The 24,398-nt window shown below is 41.2% G+C and overlaps 4 protein-coding genes across 6 annotated transcripts in view; all 4 read right to left on the bottom strand.

Moving 5' to 3' along the window:
• Positions 1 to 24,398, bottom strand: part of LOC127365342 (trace amine-associated receptor 13c-like) — a 62,884-nt gene that overhangs the window by 17,559 nt on the left and 20,927 nt on the right. The gene's annotated exons all lie outside the window — the stretch shown is intronic.
• LOC127365335 (trace amine-associated receptor 13c-like) lies at positions 3,114 to 5,029 on the bottom strand. 3 transcript variants are annotated; one of them, XM_051403344.1, is made up of 3 exons: positions 4,773 to 5,028; positions 4,491 to 4,698; positions 3,114 to 4,315 (listed from the first exon to the last, which is right to left on the bottom strand). In XM_051403344.1, exons 2-3 carry the CDS (start codon positions 4,661 to 4,663, stop codon positions 3,499 to 3,501), a joined length of 990 nt encoding a protein of 329 aa, XP_051259304.1. In that variant the 5' UTR covers positions 4,664 to 4,698; positions 4,773 to 5,028; the 3' UTR covers positions 3,114 to 3,498. The 3 variants fall into 3 exon arrangements, with proteins under 3 accessions (XP_051259304.1, XP_051259303.1, XP_051259305.1); XM_051403343.1 differs by lacking the exon at positions 4,491 to 4,698 and having other exon boundaries at positions 4,773 to 5,029; XM_051403345.1 differs by lacking the exon at positions 4,773 to 5,028 and having other exon boundaries at positions 4,491 to 4,726.
• Positions 13,301 to 15,307, bottom strand: LOC127365329 (trace amine-associated receptor 13c-like). Its single transcript, XM_051403323.1, has 2 exons — positions 14,956 to 15,307; positions 13,301 to 14,777 (listed from the first exon to the last, which is right to left on the bottom strand). Exons 1-2 carry the CDS (start codon positions 15,234 to 15,236, stop codon positions 13,964 to 13,966), a joined length of 1,095 nt encoding a protein of 364 aa, XP_051259283.1. The 5' UTR covers positions 15,237 to 15,307; the 3' UTR covers positions 13,301 to 13,963.
• LOC127365375 (uncharacterized) lies at positions 21,457 to 23,418 on the bottom strand. Its single transcript, XM_051403420.1, has 3 exons — positions 23,369 to 23,418; positions 22,627 to 22,736; positions 21,457 to 22,102 (listed from the first exon to the last, which is right to left on the bottom strand). Exons 1-3 carry the CDS (start codon positions 23,385 to 23,387, stop codon positions 21,773 to 21,775), a joined length of 459 nt encoding a protein of 152 aa, XP_051259380.1. The 5' UTR covers positions 23,388 to 23,418; the 3' UTR covers positions 21,457 to 21,772.

The following is a 24,398-nucleotide window of genomic DNA, read 5'->3' on the forward strand; positions in this document are numbered from 1 at the left end:
CAAAATAATATGATGATTGTTGAATTAAGAGACGGATAAAGCGTCTCTTGTAGAGGAAGACGAGGACAAGGTCCTACAAGAAGATGGTGGCTGAAGATGTTGGGACAAGAGTCGGAGTGACTAGGCTAGTAAAGATTGTCAGAATTTTTGAAACGAGAAGCGAGAGCGTGTCTGCGATTGTGTTTTGCGACCTGAGATGCGAGAAGCTTGGGTGATGAATTGATGCTGGGCTGAAGCTAGGGTGAGCTTCTTATATTAAGTCAACTCACCTGTGCCTCCGTCATTCCAGTCTCTTTTGCCGTTTCACCTGCCTGTACCTGCTGTGGCCGCCCCTCGTCCCTCCCGTGTGTGTGTGTGTGTGTGTGTGGAATAAAGCTCCATTAAACCGCCCCATCCTGTCTGAGTGTCTGCTCCTGGGTCCGGTCGAAACACTAGCTGTGATAGTCTCGTGGTTTCAATCACAGCCCTCCGATGTTTTTAGAGTCTCTTAGATGTCCAAATCAGAGATTGATGAGGTGGTCTTTGTGTTTTTCAAGCCTATGACCTTGATATTAAGCATATTAAAGAAGTAGACAGCATCATTGCAGATGCGATATCACATGCTCCTGTACGCTTAACTGCTTTTTGATCGGATTTACATATTTATATATATATATAAATATACTATATGATATATGATGGAACCCAGGAAGCAGAAGGACTGCGCGGACAGAGTTTCCCAACCAGGGAAGTTTTAAGTTTGTGTGGGGGGTAGAAATCGTGGTGAGGAAAGATAAATATTCAGTAAAAAAAAAATTTCTTTTTTCCTTTTTTTCCTTTTGGGGGGGGGGGGGGGGGGGGTTTTGGGGGGGGGGGGGGGGGGTTTTTTTGTTGGTGGTGTGTATTTAAATTTTTTTTTTTTTTTTTGGTTTTTTTTTCCCCCCGTGGGGGGGGGGTTATTTTTTTTTGTGGTTTTTTTTTGTGGGGGGGGTTTTTTTTGGGCCCCCTTTTGGGGTTTGGGTAATGGGGGGAACCAGGAAGCAGAAGGACTCCACAGAGTCAACTGGGGAGTCACACAAGATGATGGGGGCGGGTGGGGCTGGGTTCTGGGTCCACAACCATCTCCACTGTTTGTAGAGCGTTTAGCTCCAGGTTGTTCTGGCTGCACCAGGTCACCAGATGGTCGATCTCCCATCTGTAGGCGTGGGGTCATCCACAAATTTCAGGAGCCTGACAGACTGGTGACTGGTGGTGCAGCTGTTAGTGTACAGGGAGAAGAGCAGAGAAAGAACGCAGCCTTGGGGAGATTTGGTGCTGATGGTCCGAGAGTTTCCTGTCAGACAGGAAGTCTAAGATCCAATTGCAGGTGGAGTCAAGCACAGTGAGCTTGGAGAGCTTGTCCTTTAACAGAGCCAGGATGATGGTATTGAAAGTAGAGCTGAAGTCCACAAACAATATCCTGGCATAGGTTCCTGGGGAGTCCAGATGCTGGAGGGTGAAGTGCAGGGCCATGTTTAATGCATTGTCTACATACCTGTTGGCTCCGTTATGGCTTTGAGGTGGGAAATCACAAGGCACTCAAAAGACTTCATGACCACAGAGGTGAGGGCGACAGGTCTGTAGTCATTGAGTCGTGTGGTCCTTGGTTTTTTGGGGACAGGGATGATGGTGGATGCTTTGAAGCAGGTTGGCACATGACATGTTTCCAGTGAGGTGTTGAAGATGTCAGTGAACACCGGAGACAGCTGGTCAGCACGGTGCTTCAGGGTAGATGGAGAGACAGAGTCTGGTCCGGCTGCTTTGCAGGGTTTCTCCCGGTTAAAGACTTAAAGACTGTTGACGTCCCTCTCCTGGAGGCAGAAAGTTGTCTCTGTGGTGGAGGAGGGGGGATTCACGGAGGTGTGGAGTTGTGAAGACCTCCGATTTGAAAAACTAACTACAAGTGTTGTTCAAATCTGTTTTTATCAGCTATGGAGCTATGATCTCTACGATCAGGTCGTTTCTCTCATGGCTTGTCATCCATGCATTTATTTCATCTTAACAGGACTATTGCAGTTCTTTATACTCAGGGTTAAACCAAAAAGCCATTTTGAGTCTCTTCAATGGCTAACAGTCAGTTTTAGAATTGATTTTAAGATTTTACTGATCACTTACAAAGCATTTCACCACTCCCAGCTACATTGCTGAATTTCTGCACCCCAATAAGCTGGGGAACAGCCTCAGATTCATTCCTTAATTTGTACATTTTAACTGTTTTATTTTGTGCCCCCTGTATGGTCAGTTGTGCAATTTGATTTATCTGTTTTATTGTTCAAACTTATTTTTACTGATGGCGGTCTTTTATTATGGTTTATTTTGCCTTACCTCTAAATGCTTTTAATTGTTCTTATTTTATTTTTTGCCTAGTGTCTCCTCAAATGTTTTGTATCCTGGTTCCCCATGATCTGCCTCAGACAAGAAATACAAAAAACGAATACATTGAACCGTGGAAAACGAACCCATCTTCAACTCTTCAGACAACGACATGTTTGAAGACAACTGGCAAGCTCCCAAAATCCTTTCCTTCGCCTACCATCCCAGCTTTTCTCCACAACAACTTCAACATCATCAGGCTTTCGCCCCCCAACATCAACTGAATTTACCAGGTGGACTCCAGTCAAGTTGCAAAAACATCTCAAAGATGATCAGTGGAAACAGGATGCACCTGAGCTAAATTTTGAGCGTCATGGCAAAGCCTGTGAATACTTATGTACATAGTTTTTTTTCTTTTTTTGGATTTTATTATTAATACTTTACTAAAATTTTAAACAAACCCTTTTCACGTTGTCATTGTGGGGTATTGTGTTTATGTGTGTGAATTTTGAGGAATAAAATGAATTTAAACCATTTTGGAATAAGGCTGTAACATAACAAAATGCGGAAAAAGTGAAGCACCATGAATACTTTACCTATGGATGTTATATTCAGTTTATGCCAATAGATCCTCCAAAATGTTACACACTGGACCTTGAACTTGTGTTACCCTTGCAGATGGAGTGTATATTCCTTTTTTTGTTTAATTAACTTTTTTGTCTAACTTGTAAAATTGCAAGGAATCAGAACAAATAAATGACATCAGACTATAAGTCAACAGCTGTGATTAATTGGCTGGTTTAATACAAAATTAATGATCATACATGCATTTTTAGTATTTCTTGAGGTTCTGAGGTTACAGTTAATTGCTGACTCTTAACTTTAAATGCTAATGTCTGTGGGTATAAAACTGAGAATTATTGCCTACATTGTTCTTTTAATGTGGATATAAAACTTTCACATCCACTGTGCTTAAGCATACAGTCAGCATAACAATAATGTGTCATGGTCTTGATACCTACAGACTGCACAGTGAATCCTAGAGGTGATGATTTGTCCAAAATACATGTAAATGGACAAACCCCAAGTAGCTTCACTGGTAAATTGATACAATTTCCATGACCAAGTATATTGTTAGTCTAATTTCAGGCATCACATAGAGTCTCTCTACAGTATGTTGGTCTCACAGGAGTCAGGCTGCAGTATCTTCAATGTAACAATGAGCTTAATGGATTTTCTAAACCAGGGATAGAAAAGAGCATAGACAATAGGGTTAAGACAGGAGTTAAAATAGAACAAACATAATACAAAGGCGGCAGATGAAGCATTGAGTAGGCTATCTTGGCCTGTAAGAGCAACACAATAATATGGGCAGAGACATATTAGAAACAAAACTACAACAACACCAAGAGTCCTGGCTGCTTTCATTTCAGATTTTTTAGCAGTTACTTTCACTGATTTCTGGAGTGTGACAGCTGCAATATGTGACTGAATGGCCCGAGCCTGAGACACAGCCACAACAAAAATTCTCATATACAAAACAACAATAATAGTAATGGGAACGATGAATGAAAAAATAAGATCTGCAAATCCAGCAATATAGTTAATGAAAAATACACACTCTCCCTTGCAGGAGTTATACCTGCCTGGTTGTTTCAGGACATCATTCAGATTCAGACTTTGAAATAATAGAGAGCATATCCAGCACAGACAAATACAGACTTGAACTCTTTTTTGTGTGACTTTGGTGGAGTAATGCAGAGGATGACAAATAGCCACATAGCGGTCAACACATATGATTACCATTGTTCCTACTGAGGCAGACGTAATAATGTATGCTAGATACTGATACACAACACACATGAGGTCACCAAAGGACCAGCAGCCGTCTGTGAGCGTAATTTGGAAGAACATGAGGAGACCCACGAAGAAATCTGAGACAGCCAGAGAGAGGAGGAGGAAGTTGGTGGGGGTGTGGAGCTGCCTGGGGAGGAAGACCAGCAATATATTGAAAATGTCTACTGTTGATCATCACTGAGATTAAACAGTAAAAGAAAAGATTCAAATGCAATAACATTAAAAAACAATAATAATAATCTTTTCCTTTAAGATCAGGCAATACTTTGTATTACTAGTTTTATAAATGAATGATTATCTACTTGAAGTGGGAGATAGAGATGATGACCAGCAGGTTAAGAACTGCAGTGAGCAGAGAGATGGAGGACAGCAGAATGTAAATCAGCATGGTCTCAAAATGATGCCGCACTGGCTTCCTGCAGGAGGTGTTGAGGAGTTGTGGAAAGCAGAGTTCACTTCCCTCCAAGGTCTCCATCAGCACAGAGAGGAGAATCTGCTGAGCTCTGGCAGCTTTATGATCAAAGATTTCTGTTATACATCTGATTTATCTCTATTTTCCCTCCCCACCCCTTGATCCTCCTCACCTCTGTTGCTGCTCTTTTTCTCTCCACAGAGATTGAAGTACTGTGCCTTCTTTGCTTATCTTCCTCATGTCAACCATTGGCCATCTACCAGGTGTTCTGGGTTGAAGTTGGCTAAGCTGAGGCTGTAAATGTTTCTTTTCATTTGAATACAGTCCCTTATTTTTATGTTTTGCCCCCAGATAATCCCAGCAGTTTAACATCCCATTCACAGTGCATTACTTCTCTGTTTCAGTTTCAGCATGTCTTTGAAAAGTTTAGGTGGCATTTAGAGGTCACTGTCAATTTAAATCGTTTCTAGATGGTATCTGCTGAGCTGATCTCTTGAGACATCAAGAGAGCATGCAACAGGCGAGTGGGCACAATAGACACAGGTGGATAAATTCACTAACAAAGAACATGGCAATGAACATGTGGAATTAGAATTATTGATTGAGGGATGAAGGGATGAGTGTAAAGGGATGAAGGATGAGGGATGTAGGGGTAAGAGTGGGGTCAAGGGATGAAGGGGTATGGGAAGGAAGGGGGAGGCATGAACGGATGGGGTGAAAATTAGGTTTATAGATGGATGGATGGATGGATGGAGGTGTTTAGGCAAGATGGTGGGAGGGAACCAAGTGGATGTTAAGACCGACTGGTGGAGCCGTCTCTTCTTTTCCCTTGGAGCCCCCAAAAGAACTTGAAATCGAAAGATGGGCATGGGCGTTTTTGATATCGTTCAGGTCATTATGGATGTATATGAGGTACACTGGAGATCCATCTGGCGAGGATTTTAATGATGTTATCTGGGATTCCCTGCCTGGAAGCAGTGGAGACAGCTGCAATGCAAAAAGAATGCCCTGAGTATGGTTACAATTCGATTTTATTTGTATAGTGCCAATTCATAACAGAAGTTATCTCAGGACACTTTTCAAAATAGAGCAGGTCTAGACTGTACTCCTTATAAAATTATTTACAGAGACCCAATGCAATTAAGGTGGTAAATGAGAGAGTCAGAAGAATTAATGGAAATGCCAGATATGGTTGCATGACGAGAAGGATGACAGTTGAGGCTGGAAGATATTAACTCAGAGTAGCGCAGAAATCTGAAGCATGCCAGAAGGAACCTGGATTCTAGGACTTCTTTAATGTATGAGGCTGAATAGCCTGCACGCAGAGTTCGGATGCAGTGGGCGAGGAGGTCTGAAGTGAGGTGCAAACATTTTGGTGTAGGATGTGGTTTAGCCTTACAGTGACCTTTAATTAATATGCTGATGTGTGAGTGGGACATGGCTAGACATGGTGCCACTGAGTACAGTTTGATAAGAAAGTTAATTTCACTCATGTAGACTTGAATGGTGGAAGATGAGGTCAATGAGTCTTTTTTTGCTGAATATTTCCTGATGGCAACTCCAATTGGACTGATTCTGAATGTGGGGAAAGGTGGACTGGAAAATGGACTGATCATGAATGCATCTTTAACTTCCTATCCAGAAGTTTGTTGCAGAGAGCACAGTGCATAAAAGGCCAGGGCTAAGTTTAATTGGAGCTGAGGCTCAAGGCAAAGAAGCAGTGAGGGTGCATGTTGTGGCGGGGCGGTATGGAGCACTGCATAGGTCGCAATTTAGGGAAATGCAAGCTGCGAAAACACGGCAATACAGCTCAGAATCTTAAACAAAGAAGGATGGATGAAAAGCAGAGAGGGCAGGGACTGAGCTTGATACAACTTGGTTTTCTGAGAGGGCTGGTGCGGAAGGCTGGGCTGTATGATGCGTTGCGATGAAGTTGGCATCGCCTTGGACACTGGGAACACAGAAGTGGCAGTGAAGATCTGCAAGAGAAAGTGTTTTTTGCTGAGAGTCTGTTAATAGTTGGAAAGGTTTTGCATTGTTGTTGGAGCGGTGGATGGGTAAGTTTTTCTGAATGAGAGCGTGCTTCAGGCGAGCGACTGTCCACTCGGATATTTTTGGAGCAGAGGGACTGAGTGTTGGCGGGGTGAATTTGGGTTGTGGTGGCTTTGCCTGGCTTTCAAGTGCCTGGACCTTGAACGGGTGGGAGAGAGGCACCTTAAAGGGGCAACATCCCTCTCTCGAAGATCTTCCCCTGGACCTGCTGGGGGACGGAGGCCCAACGATGTTGGAGATGTCACAGGATGAAAGCTGGGAGCGCCAGATAACATGGACTGCTGAGCACAACCAAGGTAGTTAGTGAGAAGGGTTTAAAGGCAATTGAGAGTACTCTGAGACTTTGGGAATTTGCACATTTTCTTCAAACAGATCGCTGTGTGAAGGGTTGAGAAGAAAGCTCAGGGTCCATTTTTTTTTTTTTTTTTTTTTTTTTTTTTTTATTTTTTTTATACTTCTTTTTTTTTTTAAGACCTGCAGGGGGGGCTTTTTTGGTTATAAATTAAAACACCATGCATAAATACCATACACTCTTATGGAAAAATGACTTGACATATTGAGCATAGCGTTAGTTCAGGCAGGGCACGAAGTCAGGCTTAGCTTTCAGTTACAGCTATATCATACGATCCCAGCTAGTCATACATCAGCTGATTCCTCTAAGCTTCCCATTGTATACCATACACAGTCAGCTGACAGCTCACCTGATTTCCTCAAGCATCCAATTGGCAAACATCTACATGGCGCCTTATTTAAGCTGCTTTAGCCTGCCTGCCTATCTCTGCTGCTCCTCTACAAGCCTTTTGCACCCACCTCCACCCCAGCTCCTCCTTTTTATGTTGTTTCTAATTAATCAATGTCATTTTCTGATTGCCATTGATGCTTGCTCTGTTCTGTACCCTGGGGTGTCTCTGCTGCCGCTCTCCTTGTCTTAAACTTTTCCATGTAGACACATGGAAGGGCAGGGAGGTGTGCTCTCCCTGCCTTAAGGTTTTCCACGTAGGCACGCGGAAGGACAAGGAGGTCCCAGAACAGAGCCATACCGCCAAATGTAAATTCTGCTTGGAATATAAGATATTTTGACGAAAGTGGTCCTGACTGAACTCACTTGATGTATTATCAGAAACTCACTGTTTAAAGATATAGTTACTCTAGATGGTATTAACTTGGCCCCAAGCACCACTGTCAGGAATCTTGGAGTTAGCTTTGATCAGGATATTTCCTTTAACTCCCACATAAAGCAGACCTCTAGTACTCATTTACGTAACACTGCAAAAATCAGACGCAGAAAAACTAGTCCATGCATTTGTTACTTGTAGGGGTGGGCGTATTGATCTAAACATTGATAGTATCGATACCAAGATGAGTATTGGTATCGGATCGATACTATCGTGATGAGATCGATACTTTTGTTGTAGTTTCTCTCTGAGTTCATGTGGGCACAGCGTCTCTCCAAGTCTGTGAGTGCTGCTCCCATCACAGCGCACAGCTCCCGTCGGATGGAGCAGCGGGAAAGAAGCGCCGCAACGCAGAACCCCCCCCAGTCGGATGGACCAGCGGGGGTATCGGATCGGTATCGGTATCAAATCTCCACCACTGACTTCTAGGCTGGATTCCTGCAATTTCTTATTATAAGGCTGCCCCAATAAGTCCATTAAGATGCTCAGATTAATTCAGAACGCTGCAGCACGAGTACTGACAGGAACTAGGAAAAGAGATCATATTTCTGCTATATTAGCTTCTCTGCACTGGCTCCCAGTAAAATTCAGAATATAATTTAAAGTCCTCCTCCTCACATACAATGCTCTTCACGGTCAGTCCCCTTCATATCTTAAAGAGCTCATAGTACCTACTAGGGGTAGCTTGATACGATACTCAGGATCGCTATCGGTCCGATATTGGTCAAAATCTCACGATCGACCATCGAAAAAAACAACTATAGCCCGTCCGATCTGATACCTAAGCCCAAAAAAACTTCACTTTCACTTTCCGCGACATGCCGTAAGACACTATCAGCCTGAGGTAGCCTGCTGTTGCGCGACGTGCCATAAACAGAGATGCAGCCGCTGCAGCATGTGTAAACAGAACGTTGTGAGTGACAGCCTAGCGATTTTATCATGTCAGCTGTGTGGAATTACTTTGCGCGCAAGGAAGGAAAAAGTAATACAGCCGAATGCAACTTGTGCAACGCCAGTTTCTCAAGTGGTGGCAGCAGCACTGGACATTACAACACCACAAACTTGATAAAGCATTTGCAAAAGCATCACGGGAAGGAGTATGAAGACTTTTTGCAGTAAACAAGTGCGAAGAAGAAAAGTGAGCCGCGACAGCAGTCATTGCAGGAAACAATACTGAAGCGTGAGAAACTCCCCCCAGAGAGCAACAAAGCAAAGGTGATAACGGAGAAGGTCATCGCATTTATTTTGTTAGATGACCAGCCACTTTCCGTGGTCGAAAATGTGGGTTTTCGACGTTTGGTTGAACATTTAGAGTCTCGTTATCAGTTGCCAAATCGACATTTCATTTCTGATACGGCTGTCCCACTTAAGTACAAAGAAGTGCCCGAGTTCATTTTGAAATGTTTGGGAAACACTGACACGGTTAGTTTGACATTTGGAGCTCAAACGTGTGTCCGATGTCCCTACTAAGCCTGACAGCACAGTGGGTAGACTCGAGTTTTATGCTGCAAAAAGCAGTGCTGCAGGCTAAGCAGTTCCTTGGTTCACACACAGGAGAGTCAGTCGCCACAGCGATTGATGGGTTGCTTGATGCATGGAAAATTAAGAGACAATGCCAGTAATGGGATAAAAGCAATGGACTGTCTTGGAGTTGCCAGTTTAGGATGCTTCGCGCATACGCTACAACTTATTGTGAATGAGGGACTGCTGTAGCAGCGTGGTGTGAGTGATACGGTTGCTGTCTGCAGAAAAATTGTGGGTCACTTCAAACACTCGCCGCTTGCGTATTCACGCTTAGAGGACATTCAAGTGGAGCTGAATATGCCACCCAGTCGTCTGCAGCAAGACGTACGAACGAGGTGGAACAGTACATATTACATGATCCAGAGCCTCACTGCACAGAAAAGGGCCCTGTGTGCATACACGGCGGAGCCAGCCACACTGACCGCAAGCCAGTGGGGGCTACTGGAAAAGATTGTTGCAGCTCTTGCTCCTTTTGAGGAGTTCACAATGGAGGTGAACGCTTCATCAGCATCTGCATCTGACGTCATCCCTATCGTGAGTGTCCTTAAACGCATTCTCAGTCGAGAAAATGAGGCTGATGACGGAATCAAGACCATGAACAGGACCCTCCTTGAGGCTGTAAACTGACGTTTCAGAGACCTGGAATCCAAGCCAGTATACTCAGTTGCCACACTACTGGATCCATGGTACGAAGACAGGTGTGTGAGGTTTCCTAACTATAGAACTATTTGTGTGTGTGTCTGTGTCTGTCTCTCTCTATCTCTCTCTCTCTGTGTGTGTGTGTGTGTGTGTGTCTTCGGTGTGTGTGTGTGTGTGTCTGTGTGTTTGTGTGTGTTTTACTCTTGTAAATCTAAAACAGAAATACATATTTCAGACTGGATTCATCACTTGATGTTGAGGGTAGAAAAACTTTCAATGTTGTATGTTAATTTTTATAACAAAAGGGGGGGGGGGGGGGGGGGCCGGGGGGGGCTCCGGGTTTCTAAAAAGAAATTTTTTTTTTTTTTGGGCAACAACAAAAAATTTAATTTTTCCCCCCCCTTTTTTTTTATAAAAAAGGGGTACCCTCTTACAAAAAAGGGTGACAGTTATTTAAAGCAGCTATATGTCCTATAGCCTTCAATGCAACATTGGAATTGAGTCCATTCTATATCTAGTTTGATATGGAGGTTTTACAGTTCAACCCCAGAGGTTACATGTGAAAGAAGAAACATTCAAGTTTGTAGTTTGCACTGATTTGAAGTTTAAATAAAGAGCTTATGGCTTTAGGCAAATCATGGGCTATTTTATTTCTTCCTTTAGGGGAGCAGAATATTTGTTGCACAGTTTGAACATGGTGTTTTTAGATATCCATATTAAGCAAAGTATATCTATACAAATTATATGTATTATTAACAACTTAAAAGAGGAGAAAAGAAGGTATCGGATAGATATCGGTAACGGAAGATACTCTAAGTTGCAATATTGATATCGGTATCGGACATGAAAAAGTTGTATCGAGCCATCCCTAGTACCTACTAGAACACTGCGCTCTCTGAATGCAGGGCTACTTGGGGTTCCTATAGTCTTCAAAAGTAGAACAGTAGCCAGAACCTTCAGCCAACAAGCTCGGAAACAAAACAGTCACAACCACAAAGGAAAAATGGCTAGGTTTTTTCTCTCTTGAATTTATCAGAATCAGAATCAGAATCAGAATTTGTTTATTGCCAAGTAGGTTTTTATGCCTACGAGGAATGTGACCTGGTGCAGTTGGTGCATAAAAATATATACATATACAAATACAAATATACAAATATACAATTATTCAAATTCAAATCACACAGAAATCACACAGAAAAATAAAGTACTTTCAAAAAATAAATAGATAAAGATAAGAAGAGAAAGAGAAAGCTGTGCAGAAGAACGTGGGTGCATTAATGTAATGCATACTTTATATACAGGGTGGGTATAAGAGACAAGATTCAAAACACACTGTACTCCCTTTTCCAATGGATGGAGCGGTCATTGTCCAACACCTGAGTCTGACATCAGGCGGAATCCTCTCCTCCGTTTGTCGGAGCGGAACTTTCCCTGCCCACAATATTGAGTTGCTAGGTCTCGGAAGAATTACGAACCCAGTGTGATGAATCAAATTCCTTTACTCATGCAGCATGGAGAGAAGACCAAAGCATAGATGTTCTCTCTAGACTTCCAGAATGCTCTCCTTTATATACCTTTTAGTACATCCAAACAAAAACACATCTGGCATCCTATTAACAGTACTGTACTTCAACACAAATGGTCCTTTGGTCTGCCCCTGTGACTGTGAACAGATTCTTATCAGTCACCCCCTCAAGTGCTTACTGCAGTACACTCAGGGATACAGATTTTCCTTGCAGATATTACCTCACATCTTAATCACCTGAATATACAGTTGCAAGGAAGAGGCCAAACTGTGTCAGATCTCTATGCACACAAAACCTAGCCCTATTCAAGCGTTCAAAAGGCTTTTCATCCGACTGTCCAATAGTACAGAGCTGAAATAGAATAAGTGCAGCAGCAATTCAAAGACCGCTTTCAAGATGTCTACACTACGCAGCAACAATTTGCTTTATTCACTGCCCCCTCTCTGCTGCTGTCAGTGAGCAGCCCCCAGAGTTATAGCTCAAACTGTGCGAACTACTGTCAGAGCCATTCTTTCAAGCTCAGTGAGAGGGGAATTTCATTTTGGAGACTACTACCCGAGTCCTGCTTTCCACTCCTTAGAGATTTTTCACTTTCAATGGCCAGCATGCTTGGGAGCACTTACATCTGTTAGAGCAGCTTCTTAACAATGAAGCACATCAAGTCAAAAGAGAGAAACAGGCTGACAGATGAAACTCTGTTCCAGCTCATGTAGATTGGATGCACAAACATTGACATTCAATTCATTGCACACCAGCAGGAGAGGCCACAAGTATCTCATTGAGACAGAACTTAACACTGTTCCACTTGTGGGCGAGGGTCAGTGACCTTTGAGATAAATGCATGCTTTTCTGATAAAAATGTCATGTAATGATAAAAGTAAAAATACAAACATGAATATTGTTTTTTTGTTATTGTTGCACTTTTTTATTGTTCGTGCACTTTAAAGATAGATAATTGAATATCACTAATGAATGTTATTTTGTTTCTGTGTAAAGTTCATTAAATGAATAGAAGCATTACTAAATGCATTTGAATATGATATGTTTAGCACTGTTGATCATTTGCCAATTCCTATCTCTGCTACACGTACCTGTAGCATTTTATAGATATAACAATGTTGGTAAAATAAACTTTGATTATCGGTATATATTTGGTTGTTTTCATAAATTTAGTAGCTATAATTGGCTAATTGAATAATGGGGTTACAGTATCCTGCTGGTGGAAGGGCACTGTCACAATCTGGCCCTCTGGTAGTGAGGATACAATTTTTGTGGCCATCTCTATCATTAAAGTTCTCCTTTGTTTTGGTGGTGGTTGTAAGGTTAGGTGTGCTTTGTTCAGTAATGCAGCCTGTTTGAGCTGAATAGCTTCTTTCAGCAGCATGGAGACTGCAGTCGTGATACATTTACCTTGGCCTTCTGGTACACCTACTGTTCAGATATTATTGAGTCTGGATCTTGCCTCTATGCTATATTAGGAATAAGGCACAATTATGAATATCCAGATGGAATATGTGTTTTTTTTCGTGACCCTTAGAAAATGAGTGTGCATGATGCTGTCACTGATGTACTTGACAAATAATATTATATCATTTTTAAAGAGAATATTGCTTTAAAAAGCATTTACATGTCTGGTAGTTTTTGCTGTGGCTGTGTGTACTCCTGCAAGGTGCATGCAATTCATGGCAGGAAGGCAGAACACAGCACAATAATCCTTTTCAAATTAACCATACCAAGTCCTCTTAAACTGGTCCAATAAGTGGACCAACAGAAAAGGGTATCAATTATTTTTGCGTGCAGATTGTCAGTTTATTTGAAAGAGAATTGAGTTCTACTTTTGATGCAGTTTTTTTACTTTGACACAACACTGCAGTGCTCTGCATATGTAAATACAATAACACAGATTGTAGTTTTTCACATTAGATACAGACATGTGCAAGAAAAATGTCTTTAACAGGAATAGAATATATTTTATATATTAAATATAATTAAATATTCTGTCTTGAGCAACAACAATAACGTTTACGACACTGTATAAATGACAATCTAAAATTTCAGTAAAATAAATAATATTACTGACATCAAACACAAACATCAGTCAGTATCAGACCTTCCTCATGTCCTCTCAGATTTAGAGAACTAAAATAAACACGTACTCTACATACAGCTATAATCTTTATTAGAGTAACAAGCATGCTGTGGGTGTAACAACAACTATGGATAAAGCAGGATTAAATTTCTACTTTACTTGAGTTGTCCACTTGTGTGTGGAGCTGAACCCTGCCCTCTGCCTGCAGAGGAGAGACAGAGAAGCTAGCCGAAGATAAAATGATAGCAAAACGTGGTAACACACTCTTTAAATATGGGTATGAACACCTTCACAGTTTGAAGAAGCAATTTTTCTATTCATGCTGAGGGTCTTATTGCAGGCACCATGCAGAGTTTCTCTACATGTTGGCTTCACAGGAATCAGTCTGCAGTATCTTCAATGTAACAATGAGCTTAATGGATTTTCTAAACCAGGGATAAAAAAGGACATAGATCACAGGGTTTAGACAGGAGTTAAAATAGAATAAACATATAACAAAAAATGCAGATGATGCATTGAGAAAGTTATCTTGGCCTGTAAGAGCAACACAATAATAAGGGCAGAGACATATTATAAACACAACTACAACAACACCAAGAGTCCTGGCTGCTTTAATTTCAGATTTTTTAGCAGTTACTTTCACTGATTTCTGGAGTGTGACAGCTGCAATATGTGACCGCATGGCACGAGCCTGAGACACAGCCACCACAAAAATTCTCATATACAGAACTACAATGACAGTAATGGGAACGATAAAGGAAAAAATAAGATCTACAAATCCAGCTATATAGTTAACAACAATGATACACTCTCCAACACAGGAGTTATACCTGCCTGGTTGTTCCAGCATATCCTTCAGAATCAGACTTTGAAAGATTACAGAACACACCCAACACAGACAAACACAGACTTGAACTCTTTTTTCTGTGATTTCAGTGGAGTAATGCAGAGGATGACAAATAGCCACATAGCGGTCAACAGATATAAGCACCATGGTTCCTACTGAGGCAGAGGTAACAATGTATGCTAGATACTGATCCAGAGCACAAATGAGGTCACCAAAGAACCAGCAGCCGTCTAAATGAATTATTTGAAAGCACATTACGAGGCCCACGAAGAAATCTGAAACAGCCAGAGAGAGGAGGATGAGGTTGGTGGAGGTGTGGAGCTGCCTGGAGAGGAAGCAATATATTCATCATTATTTATGGTATCAATCATTATTCAGATAAAAACAGACACATAAATACAATACAATAACACAACTTGGAAAAACTACTCTGTTCCTCACAGTTTAAGATCAGGCAATTCTTTATCACTATCTGTCAATTTCATAAATGAATGATTATCTACTTGAAGTGGGAGATAGAGATGATGACCAGCAGGTTAAGAACTGCAGTGAGCAGAGAGATGGAGTACAGCAGAATGTAAATCAGCATGGTCTCAAAGTGAGGACGCCCAGTCTTCTTGCAGGAGGTGTTGAGGAGTTGTGGAAAGCAGAGTTCACTTCCCTCCAAGGTCTCCATCAGCACAGAGAGGAGAATCTGTTGAGCTCTTGCAGCTTTATGACCAAAGCTCTCTGTTATAGAACTAATCTCTGTATCCTCCCTACCCTCACCTCTGCCCAATCCCATTCTCAGCACTTAAATCTGGGGAAAGTCAAGATGGCATTTAATTGTCCATTTAAAATGTGTCGAATTGAGCTCTCCTGTGCTAAGTCATGTTGGGATCTCTGGGACCTTTAAATAGGAATTTGTTCATTTTGTGTGATTGAATTGCACCTTTGTTTTGATGTGTTACTTCCTGTGACCTCTAAGAGGTCACTTCCTATTTCCTAAACCTGAGACCCTCTGATGACATGTGGTAACTGGGATGATGCGCAGTGACCAGGTCAAGAAAACACCAGGGGCCATGGGTATAAAACTCACCCCCAATTGCCTCATTTGCATATAAAGGATCAGCATTTAGATACGTTTTGAGGAGAAATGACAGGAGCGTCGAAGAAGCAAATGAAGAAGCACAATTTAACATAATATGAACTTGAGGTAATGGTGGATCAAAGTGACAAAATGGTCTCTTTATTCTCATCTAAATTACACAACAGCTACATCTTCCAGAAGCACCAAAGTTAATTGGTCACTCACACGTGAAGGTGTAGGTCTTATCCCTCAATAATACAGTATAATAATGTTTTTTTAAAGATCATTTATTTGTATTTCCCCATGTTAGTGAAGTTTTTTTTTAAACTACAGATTGCATCCTAACAGTGCAGTGAAAGAATAAAACTATGGAGAGTCACCAACATTCACACTTATTTTCCCCTTTATCCCCTTGCCAACTCGCAACATCACAATGTAAGACTCAAAAGGACTATGTGGGGTATGCATGGTTTTAAAGATGCGTATCAGAACGCACAGTTTCACTGCCTGCGGATTTTTATACATTTGGATACTTGCATGGAATGTGGCATGAGGACACTTGCATGTGTACGCATGGTTTATACATCTGTATAAACCATGTATACTGCATTACTGTAATGCACTATATGTGGGGGTTAGTGGGTCCTCCATCGCCCGTCTCCAGATGGTACAAAATGCTGCTGCACGTATTTTAACTGGCACATGGCACTGGCACATTTCCCCCATTTTAGCCTCACTCCACTGGCTGCCTATTCAATTTAGGATCCATTTTTAAAAAAATGTATTTGCTTTTAAATCCCTGAATGGTCTTGCCCCGCCCTACCTCTCTGAGCTTCTACACCCCTATATACCCGTCTGCCCCCTCAGGTCAGATGATCAGCTGCTCCTGAGTGTGCCTAAAACTAAGCGGAAGCTCAGAGGGGACCGTGCCTTTGCTGAGTCTGCTCCTAAATTATGGAATGATCTGCCTCTGCACGTTAAACAGGCCTCTTCTCTGTCTGTTTTTAAAACCAGTCTTAAAACCCATCTCTTCTCTGTGGCCTTTGACACCTAGTAAGATGTCGACTTTATTTACTTGATTTAATTTCTTATTTTGATTGCTTTTTATTACGTGGTTATTATTTTTACTCATGTTTTATGTCTTTTCATTTTATTGTTGTATTTTATATGTAATTTTGCGCCTCATGTGAGCTGTTATGTCTTTTATTTATGATGTCCTATTTATTCTCCTGTACAGCACTTTGGTCAACTTTGGTTGTTTTACAGTGCTTAACAAATAAAGTTGGATTGGATTGGATTGGATCTGGCCCTTGGTTGTCTTTTGTTCTCTCTGTCTCTCTCTTCCCTCTTTCCTTGCTTTTGCCCTCACAGGAGACCAAGCTCCCGGACCTTGGCCGCCGCTAACATGCAAGCCTGCCCTTTGTCTTATGGTTCCTGGTTAGCAGAGAATGAAAAGCTGAAATTGGCATCCATGGCTACAGACACAACCTTGCCAGTTGATTTTATAGGAGCAACAAGAAGCATTAGTGCCAAGCCGCTAACTCTGCAAGTACACAAAACACAGCACTTGTTTCTGACGTACCTTGTTATTTAGTAAAGTAGAAAAAAACATTAAGGAACTTGGATGCAGATTTTTTTTTTTTTCTTAATGCAATGCAGAGCTATTCACCTGTATCATTATCATTTCTGCTCCCTGGAAGTTTTCTGTTAGCAAGCACAAAGAGTTTGTACTTGTACATGTACTGGTTCATACTGATGCAGGCTTTGAATACAACCATCCTTTCATCCATGGCAATATTTTGATACAGCTGGAAATGTGCTTGGCAGGAAGTCACTATCTCAGTGTATAATTTCAAATGATATTATTATTAAGTTGCTAAGCATTTAAATTTTGACATTCTTTTTATATAAATTCACTTAGGATGTGTCCGAAATCACTCACTCATTCCCTACTAGTCACTACATAGGGAGTCCAACATAGTGGACTATATAGGGAGTAGTGAGTGATACAGGACACAGCCTTAGTCCCATATGCTCACAGCTCTATGTGCACACCTCTCTGCATAAACATACTCTACCTGTATATATCATTTATTATTATTATGCTCAACTTTTTTGATACAACATTCCATCAGTATGTAACTTATACTTATCTCTGTTCATCAGTATATAACATATGCTCATCTTTTGCACCTCTGTCTATAAAGTCCACATGTTGATATCCTCATCTGCATATGAGGCACTGACTCACTCCACTTTACTAGTTTGCACTCTGGTTAGATGTAAAACTGTATTTCACCGTACTTGAACTTGACAGCAAAGTTAAAACTAATCCAAAACTGAATCTAATCTAATGTTGCTATATGGACAGTAATAATAGACTTTTCACATCCACTAAATTTTTTATTTCATAGCACACAATGAGATGCAAAGTGCCATATACTGTAGCTAGCATCAACTTGTATAGTGTTTTTCTCGAAAAACAAAAAAATAACGTTAGCTTACTAGTAAGATGACATGATGCTACTGCTAGCTAGCATGATTATATCGTGAATGCTCGGTGAATTTAATAACTATATAATCAAAATTACGAACCTCTCTCTTTTGCACATTTCTCCTGCCCTTCTTTTCTGCGCTTTATAAAGTGCGCTCCGGATGGCTTTTGCCGTTTCATTTTCCATGGACTGTAGCTGTAACCATAGTAACCCGTCGACACACAGCCGACCGAGCGACTGCGGATCAGTGTGCGCGCTAGCATGTTGTGACCGTGATGTGTAACAGCTAAAGGTCACGTCAGAATTGTCATTTCTTTTACTTCTTACTAATTTATTTTTTATGTCAAAGTATTGTTGTAGATAGGGGGATGGCAAAAACTGTTGAAAAAATAAATAGACATTATAATTTTAATTATATTTTTTTTCCTCGCCGCATATTTGGCGCCCCTCACCAGGTGGCGCCCTAGGCAAGTGCCTATGTCGCCTGTAGGAAGGACCGCCACTGAGTGTGGGTGATTAGGGCAGGGCAAACAATTACAACAGGCGGGAAACAGAGCAGGAAGTGAAGAGATCTGAAGTAGGAGGGAGAGGAGAGTACAAAATAAAACAGAAAACACACAACTTCAAAATTAGACAAACCATAAAAGACTGAACCATGACACAAACAATTCAGTTTAAAAGCAGTTTAAGTGACTGCATTACTGAATTACAGGGTAATAAACCTTTCCTTTTATGGAATTTGTTAATCAGGGTCACTGTAACTGTCTGGTTCAATTTCTGGCAGCAACAGGTCCTCATCCTCTGCTGTGTTCAGTAAGCATATGCGGCGCCACCATTGTTGTAAACATATTTTCCTGCCTGCCACGATTTGTGGTACTTGTGTGGATTCCAGAAAAAATGGACAGAAAATGGAAAATAAACACAGCAAAATTAAAAGAGTGGCGTTGGAGGGTTGCTGCCTTGCGCTTTACACTTTGGTATGTAATCTGAATGCTTGACACCTCTGCAGTCTTACGTATGACACCACTCAGGAACAACAAAGATCTGTCACAGTCCTAATCTTAGAGGTGGTGCTTTGTGCGTAATAATGAAAATGAACAAAATAAGTAGTGTCAGTTTGGCATTTAAAAGTTAGAGTAACTGTTTGAGATTGGATCGGGACATCCCTAGTTCCAATATATATATAACTGCTAAGACTGGATTCAGGCCAACTTATCGGTATATCTGCTATATCTGCTATATTGAGCTTTTTGACATGATGCGATCCTTGGCTTAACATCAGCTGTGACTCAGCTGTTTATTGAAGCTTTCATGCACGGTGCAGCTCCACCTGCTGCGGTAGAGAAGACAGCAGTAGATGTATCAATTTATTTAGTAATTTATTATTGTAATCCACACAAAATATGTACAGATGACAAATACACAACAGAATAGACTTCATTATCTCAGGCAAAGGTTGTACCGAAGCAACAAACACTTGAGTCTTCAAAAAGAGGAGCAAGGGCCTTCATCTACCAAGCTCCTCTCCTTCCATTTTGGGTTCAGGAGGCAGACACCCTTTTCATGGTTAAGAGTAGGTAGAATATATTCCTCTTTGATAAAGCGTATAGCTAGAGCTGGCCCAGGTGAGTCCTAAACCATCCCTTAGTTATGCTGCTATAGGCCTAGACTGCCAGGGAACTTCCCATGATGCACTGAGCTACTCTGTTCCTCTCCCTCTCCTTCTGCACACATTCATGTGGGGGTGTGGAGCTGCCTGAAGAAAGACCAGCAGTATATCGATCATTTATAGTATCCATCATTCAGATAAAAGCAGATAGAGCAAAGACTACAGTAAAATAACATTACTTAGAAAAATCCCTCTGTACCTCACAGTTTGAGATGGGGAAGTTTTTATTACCATTTATCAGTTTCAAAAATGAATTGTCGGGCTGACCTGGCAACCCTGCCCTGGGGGCTTATGGACAGAAAGGTTCTCAGCACCGCGCAGTGTGCCTTTTTATGAATTTAGAATCGCACCAACTTGTCCACTTTGTTGCAGACTAAAGTAAATGTTCGTTGTTGGATTTCAGCTAGCGTCTGTTAACGGTAAGTGATTGGCGATGTGGCTGGGTAACTGGGGTCATGCCGGCTTGCGGACTCGTTCTTGGGGCTATGGGGCTCAGCCGGTAACAGCAAATAAAGCGTTCTATGATTAACCCTGTAGCAAACTAGTGTTGCTAAGCGACGCATAGACTGAGTCATTGTGACGTTGGCTAACAACAACAGTCAGATAACTCGCTGGTGGAGATATTAGAAATGAACTTAGGTTGTCATCTTTAGCTGTAACAGTAACATTGTGCACTGTGGTACTGTAAACTCAAGCTGTCAAATTAGCTTGAACAGGTGAAACAGGTCTCCACTCTAACATCAGGTAAAGTGTTGATATTAAGATGTTGAGTTATGCGGGCACTGTACATTTGAGATGAATGAGATGTATATACTTTGAAATAAGGAGAAAGACAATGAATTTGTTGGTAAGCTAATGCAGGGGTTTTCCACCCGAAAGTAATTGTAAACAAACAGCTGATTCGGTCTATACATGAGCAGCCAAGGCTAACACAGACAAGTATTTTACCTGGCTGTTTCTCTGCGAAATCAAGTGCTTGTTTGTGGCACAACAACTCATGTGAAATATGAATTCATGAATGACAAACAAGGCAAAGGATGAGAATTAAATTAATTACAAATTTTTTAAAAAACACTTGCATTAAATGGCTGCTCTTGTCCACTATCCTCTTTAATCCTGAGCAAAATGTAAAATGGGCTAGAGTTACTAACATTTCTAGAATAGTGTGGATGAGCTGAGCCCCTTTTCCTGATGAGCACACTCATTGTAATATCAGCTGAAAAATTTTATTTTCTTCATGTGTTCTGGTTAAAACATAAACCAACTAATTGTTTTGTCTCCTGCTAATTTTCATTTTAGGTCATATATGCAGTGCAAGTTCTATACATTTGTTGGGTCCAACCAAGATGTTCTTTTGAGACACCACCAGCTACGGCACAGAAGAGGAGCACACTGGCCCTGTATCCATACTGACTGTGTGTGTAACTTCTAACTAGCAGATCAAGAGAGTGGTAGACCAGCAACCACAGTGAAGTGTGGTTGGTTTGGAGAGAGCAATATTTGGTTTATATGAAAGTGGCGTCCCATCAGAAAAGTAGTGTCTGTTGGCAAGGTGAAGCAGTGACTTGCTCATCAATGACTGGACAGACTCACTGTTAAGTGGTACCTGCAGATTATTCAACAATGTAGTTGCTGAATTTTGTAGACTTTCTGCAGTTCTCTCAAGCACTTCTTGTGTACAAGTAACACTTCTCGTTACATCCATTAGAGTTGTATTTGATGAAGAATACATTTGTGCCACAAAAGCAGCAACACTGTCACTAGGAATGGCAGTTTTAATTGGACAGTTTCTGGTGTTTCCTCAGTAATAGATGCCCCTGTCTCAGATGTATCTGATAGACTGTGGTCATTAGTTTGAAATGACACATTGTCCATTAATGTTTGTGTGGACTGGTGGTCTCTGTGAAGATGTTTGGAAAATGAATTGAAGTTATGATAGGTCCGTGGGCAACCATCTTGGCTGCATATAATGTTCAAGTCCTGTCCATCTGATAAGGCATGTATTTCACGTAGATGCCAAATTACTTTCTTTACTTCTGTGGATATTGACTGTCTGCACTTTGGACATGTATACATTCTCTTGTGATTTACTGTGCTGCCTGAAGCTTTGAGAGAAGCTCTAGTACCTTGGCTCTCCTGTTGGTTGAGATGGTCAAGTCATAGATGTATTCAAAGAAGGTGAACACAGAGCTGAGCTGGGGTGGATAGGCCAAGTTACACACCCAGTAGAGCTTGAATAGCTTGTCCATGGCATCGCATGTTAGGCCATCATCTACAGGAATGGTCACTCTGTCATTCCTTCCAATAATGATGTACTGTTGTGTTGTGCTCTTCAGACTGCCAATGCAGATCAGCTGCGGCTGGGTCCTTGATGACATCTCAGGGTTGCTGCAGAGGGATGCTATGCTGGTTCCAGCCTTAGAAATTATGAAAAATTTGATTTAAGGAGATCAAAAAGCACTTTCAAAAGTACGAAGTCTAACTGACATGCTATATACACCACATTATATAGAAGTGTAGACACCCAGTGTTTCCCACACATTGATTTATTTGTGGCAGCCCGCCACATCATCAACGCTGGCCGCCACATGTTGATTTTTTTCTTCTATTTAAAATGGGTAAAATTATATTTGATGAAATAGCTGCGCACAGCACATACATTCGCTCAGCACCTCGTCTCGCTCGGTTTCTGTCTCGCAAACACATTGACAAAGGACCCGTGTGTGAATTATATGCTTAGAATCATGAACACCGCTGCACAAATCTGTCCAACACAGCGCTGTCAATGTCAAAGAGCCACCTTCAAATAAGTCATTAGCAAGTAGCCTAGCTAATAAGGACAGCTATGTTAACGTTAGAAAAGTGATAGTCAATATCAACTACCCCCCATCTGTGGGAAACACTGGACACCATTACAAATGTAAGTTCTTTCAAAACATACCGGTACAAAGTCAAGTAGGAATGATATTGCAGATTTCACACTGCAGCGACTCCCAGGCATTGGTGGCAGAAGATGTGTGAGAATAACCAGCACTGTGTAGCACTTTTCATCTGAAAAACAAATGAACAGATAAGTGGTTAAAAAAAAAAAAAAAAAAAGTTTAAATGTAGAGCAACTGAAATTCTGGCCCTCTACATAATTTTTGGTCCATTTTGATGTGAGTGATTGAAATAAGTTCAGATTTTAGCCCTATTTCCTAATTGACCAATGATACGTTTATAAGAGCATTTTCTTAGCACAATCCATGTTGTTCCTCATACCAGATACCTGATTAGTTGCAAACATGTGCAAAATCAATTGGGGCATGTTCCAGTTTACACAAGCCCCGCAATAAATACTACTTTGTTGTGCACATTAAGTAGATTTTAGTATTTATTTTAAAAAGCAAAACAAGAGGTTGGCCACATTGACCTTACATTAGTTAAGAGTGTGCTGGGAAAGGACTCTACTAATCAAAAACATCAGTGGTAAATTGGAAATTAAAGCATGGGTTCCTACATTTTAATCGAATTATACAAATTACTTGATAAATGGTTTCAGCCCTAATTTAGCCCATGGTATACCTTTCAAGTTGTGTTTCAGCCCTTGACCCTTTAGTTTAAAATATTTGGTCACCTTTGAGATAATTTATTATACAAAAGAGCTGTGTGCAGTATGTAAAGAAAATAAAACACACACCCACCATCTGTTTGGTCTTCCATCCCATCCGTAAGAGATGCAACATCTCCTCTTTCCTTGGCCGCCACTGCCTTCAGCTTTGAAATGATGCTGGCTTCCCATCGTCTGATAAACAGGTCCGTCTTTCCATCATTTTGCCAAACTCGATATCCAGCTTGCAAAAAGAGGAGACATACAATACAACATTATCAATAATAATATCACAATGTTTGCACTGCCTATTAAAATATATGAAGTAATGAAAGTAAATAATTAATTAATAACTGAGCTGCAATGAAAGACCTACTAGACTTGGCACATCCAAAAAGGGTGGGTATTCATTGAAGATTTCAGCCATAGTGGGAGTGTCCTTCGAAATCCATGATCTGCACTGGGTGTATGTCTTCTCCATTGCCGATTTGATTGAAGGAAGGGCCTCTGAAGACGGCCGTAGGCGTTTCATGAGGGTGATCATCTCATTGGTCACACTGCTGTCCCCCTGGTCCTGTTGTAAGCCTGGCCCAGTGTTGCAGCTTATCTTGCGCTTTGTGTATCGACGCTGACCTGCTTCTAACTTTCGGCGGATGTTACGCAGTCTCATTTCCAAGAATCCAGAATGTGATATTGGATCAAAAAAAATGCTCCTGAGGTTATAAAAACAACATAGTAGACAATAAGTCACCCTGAGATAAAAGTTATACTTTTGCTGCTTAAAATTCTATAATCTACACAAACAACAAATCCCTGTTCCTAGGAGAGCCTACACACTCACCACACCACTACAAAAGACTTGCAAGCAAAAGGCAATAACAGCAATTTATAAAAATTTGAGGGGGAAAACTTGATCAGGACAACCCTAATTTCGAGAAACAATAAGATGCTACTTACAAATCCATCTCCTTTTCCTTAAATTTGAACCCTCAAGGATGGGAAAGTGTTGACGATATTCTTTGCTAAAAGGAGCTTTTCAGCAATTGGTGGGTAACTGGAGGGGCCGAAGAAGAGCAAAATCCACAGACATTGAACTGCAATCAGGCCTGACATTTTAGCTTCAG

This window comes from Dicentrarchus labrax, unplaced genomic scaffold, assembly GCF_905237075.1.
Source record: "Dicentrarchus labrax unplaced genomic scaffold, dlabrax2021, whole genome shotgun sequence".
Lineage (NCBI taxonomy): Eukaryota > Metazoa > Chordata > Actinopteri > Moronidae > Dicentrarchus > Dicentrarchus labrax.

Bases quoted from the DNA above. Each gene is read 5' to 3' on its own strand.
- LOC127365329 (XM_051403323.1), bottom strand. From the start codon at position 15,236: ATGGGATTGGGCAGAGGTGAGGGTAGGGAGGATACAGAGATTAGTTCT. The intron at 14,778-14,955 runs GTAGATAATCAT...CTTCCTCTCCAG, and splicing joins ATCTCTATCTCCCACTTCAA to GCAGCTCCACACCTCCACCA.
- LOC127365335 (XM_051403343.1), bottom strand. From the start codon at position 4,972: ATGTTAAACTGCTGGGATTATCTGGGGGCAAAACATAAAAATAAGGGA. The intron at 4,316-4,772 runs GTGAGGAGGATC...CTTCCTCCCCAG, and splicing joins GAAAAAGAGCAGCAACAGAG to GCAGCTCCACACCCCCACCA.
- LOC127365375 (XM_051403420.1), bottom strand. The intron at 22,103-22,626 runs GTATGTTTTGAA...ATAATTTCTAAG, and splicing joins TCCTACTTGACTTTGTACCG to GCTGGAACCAGCATAGCATC.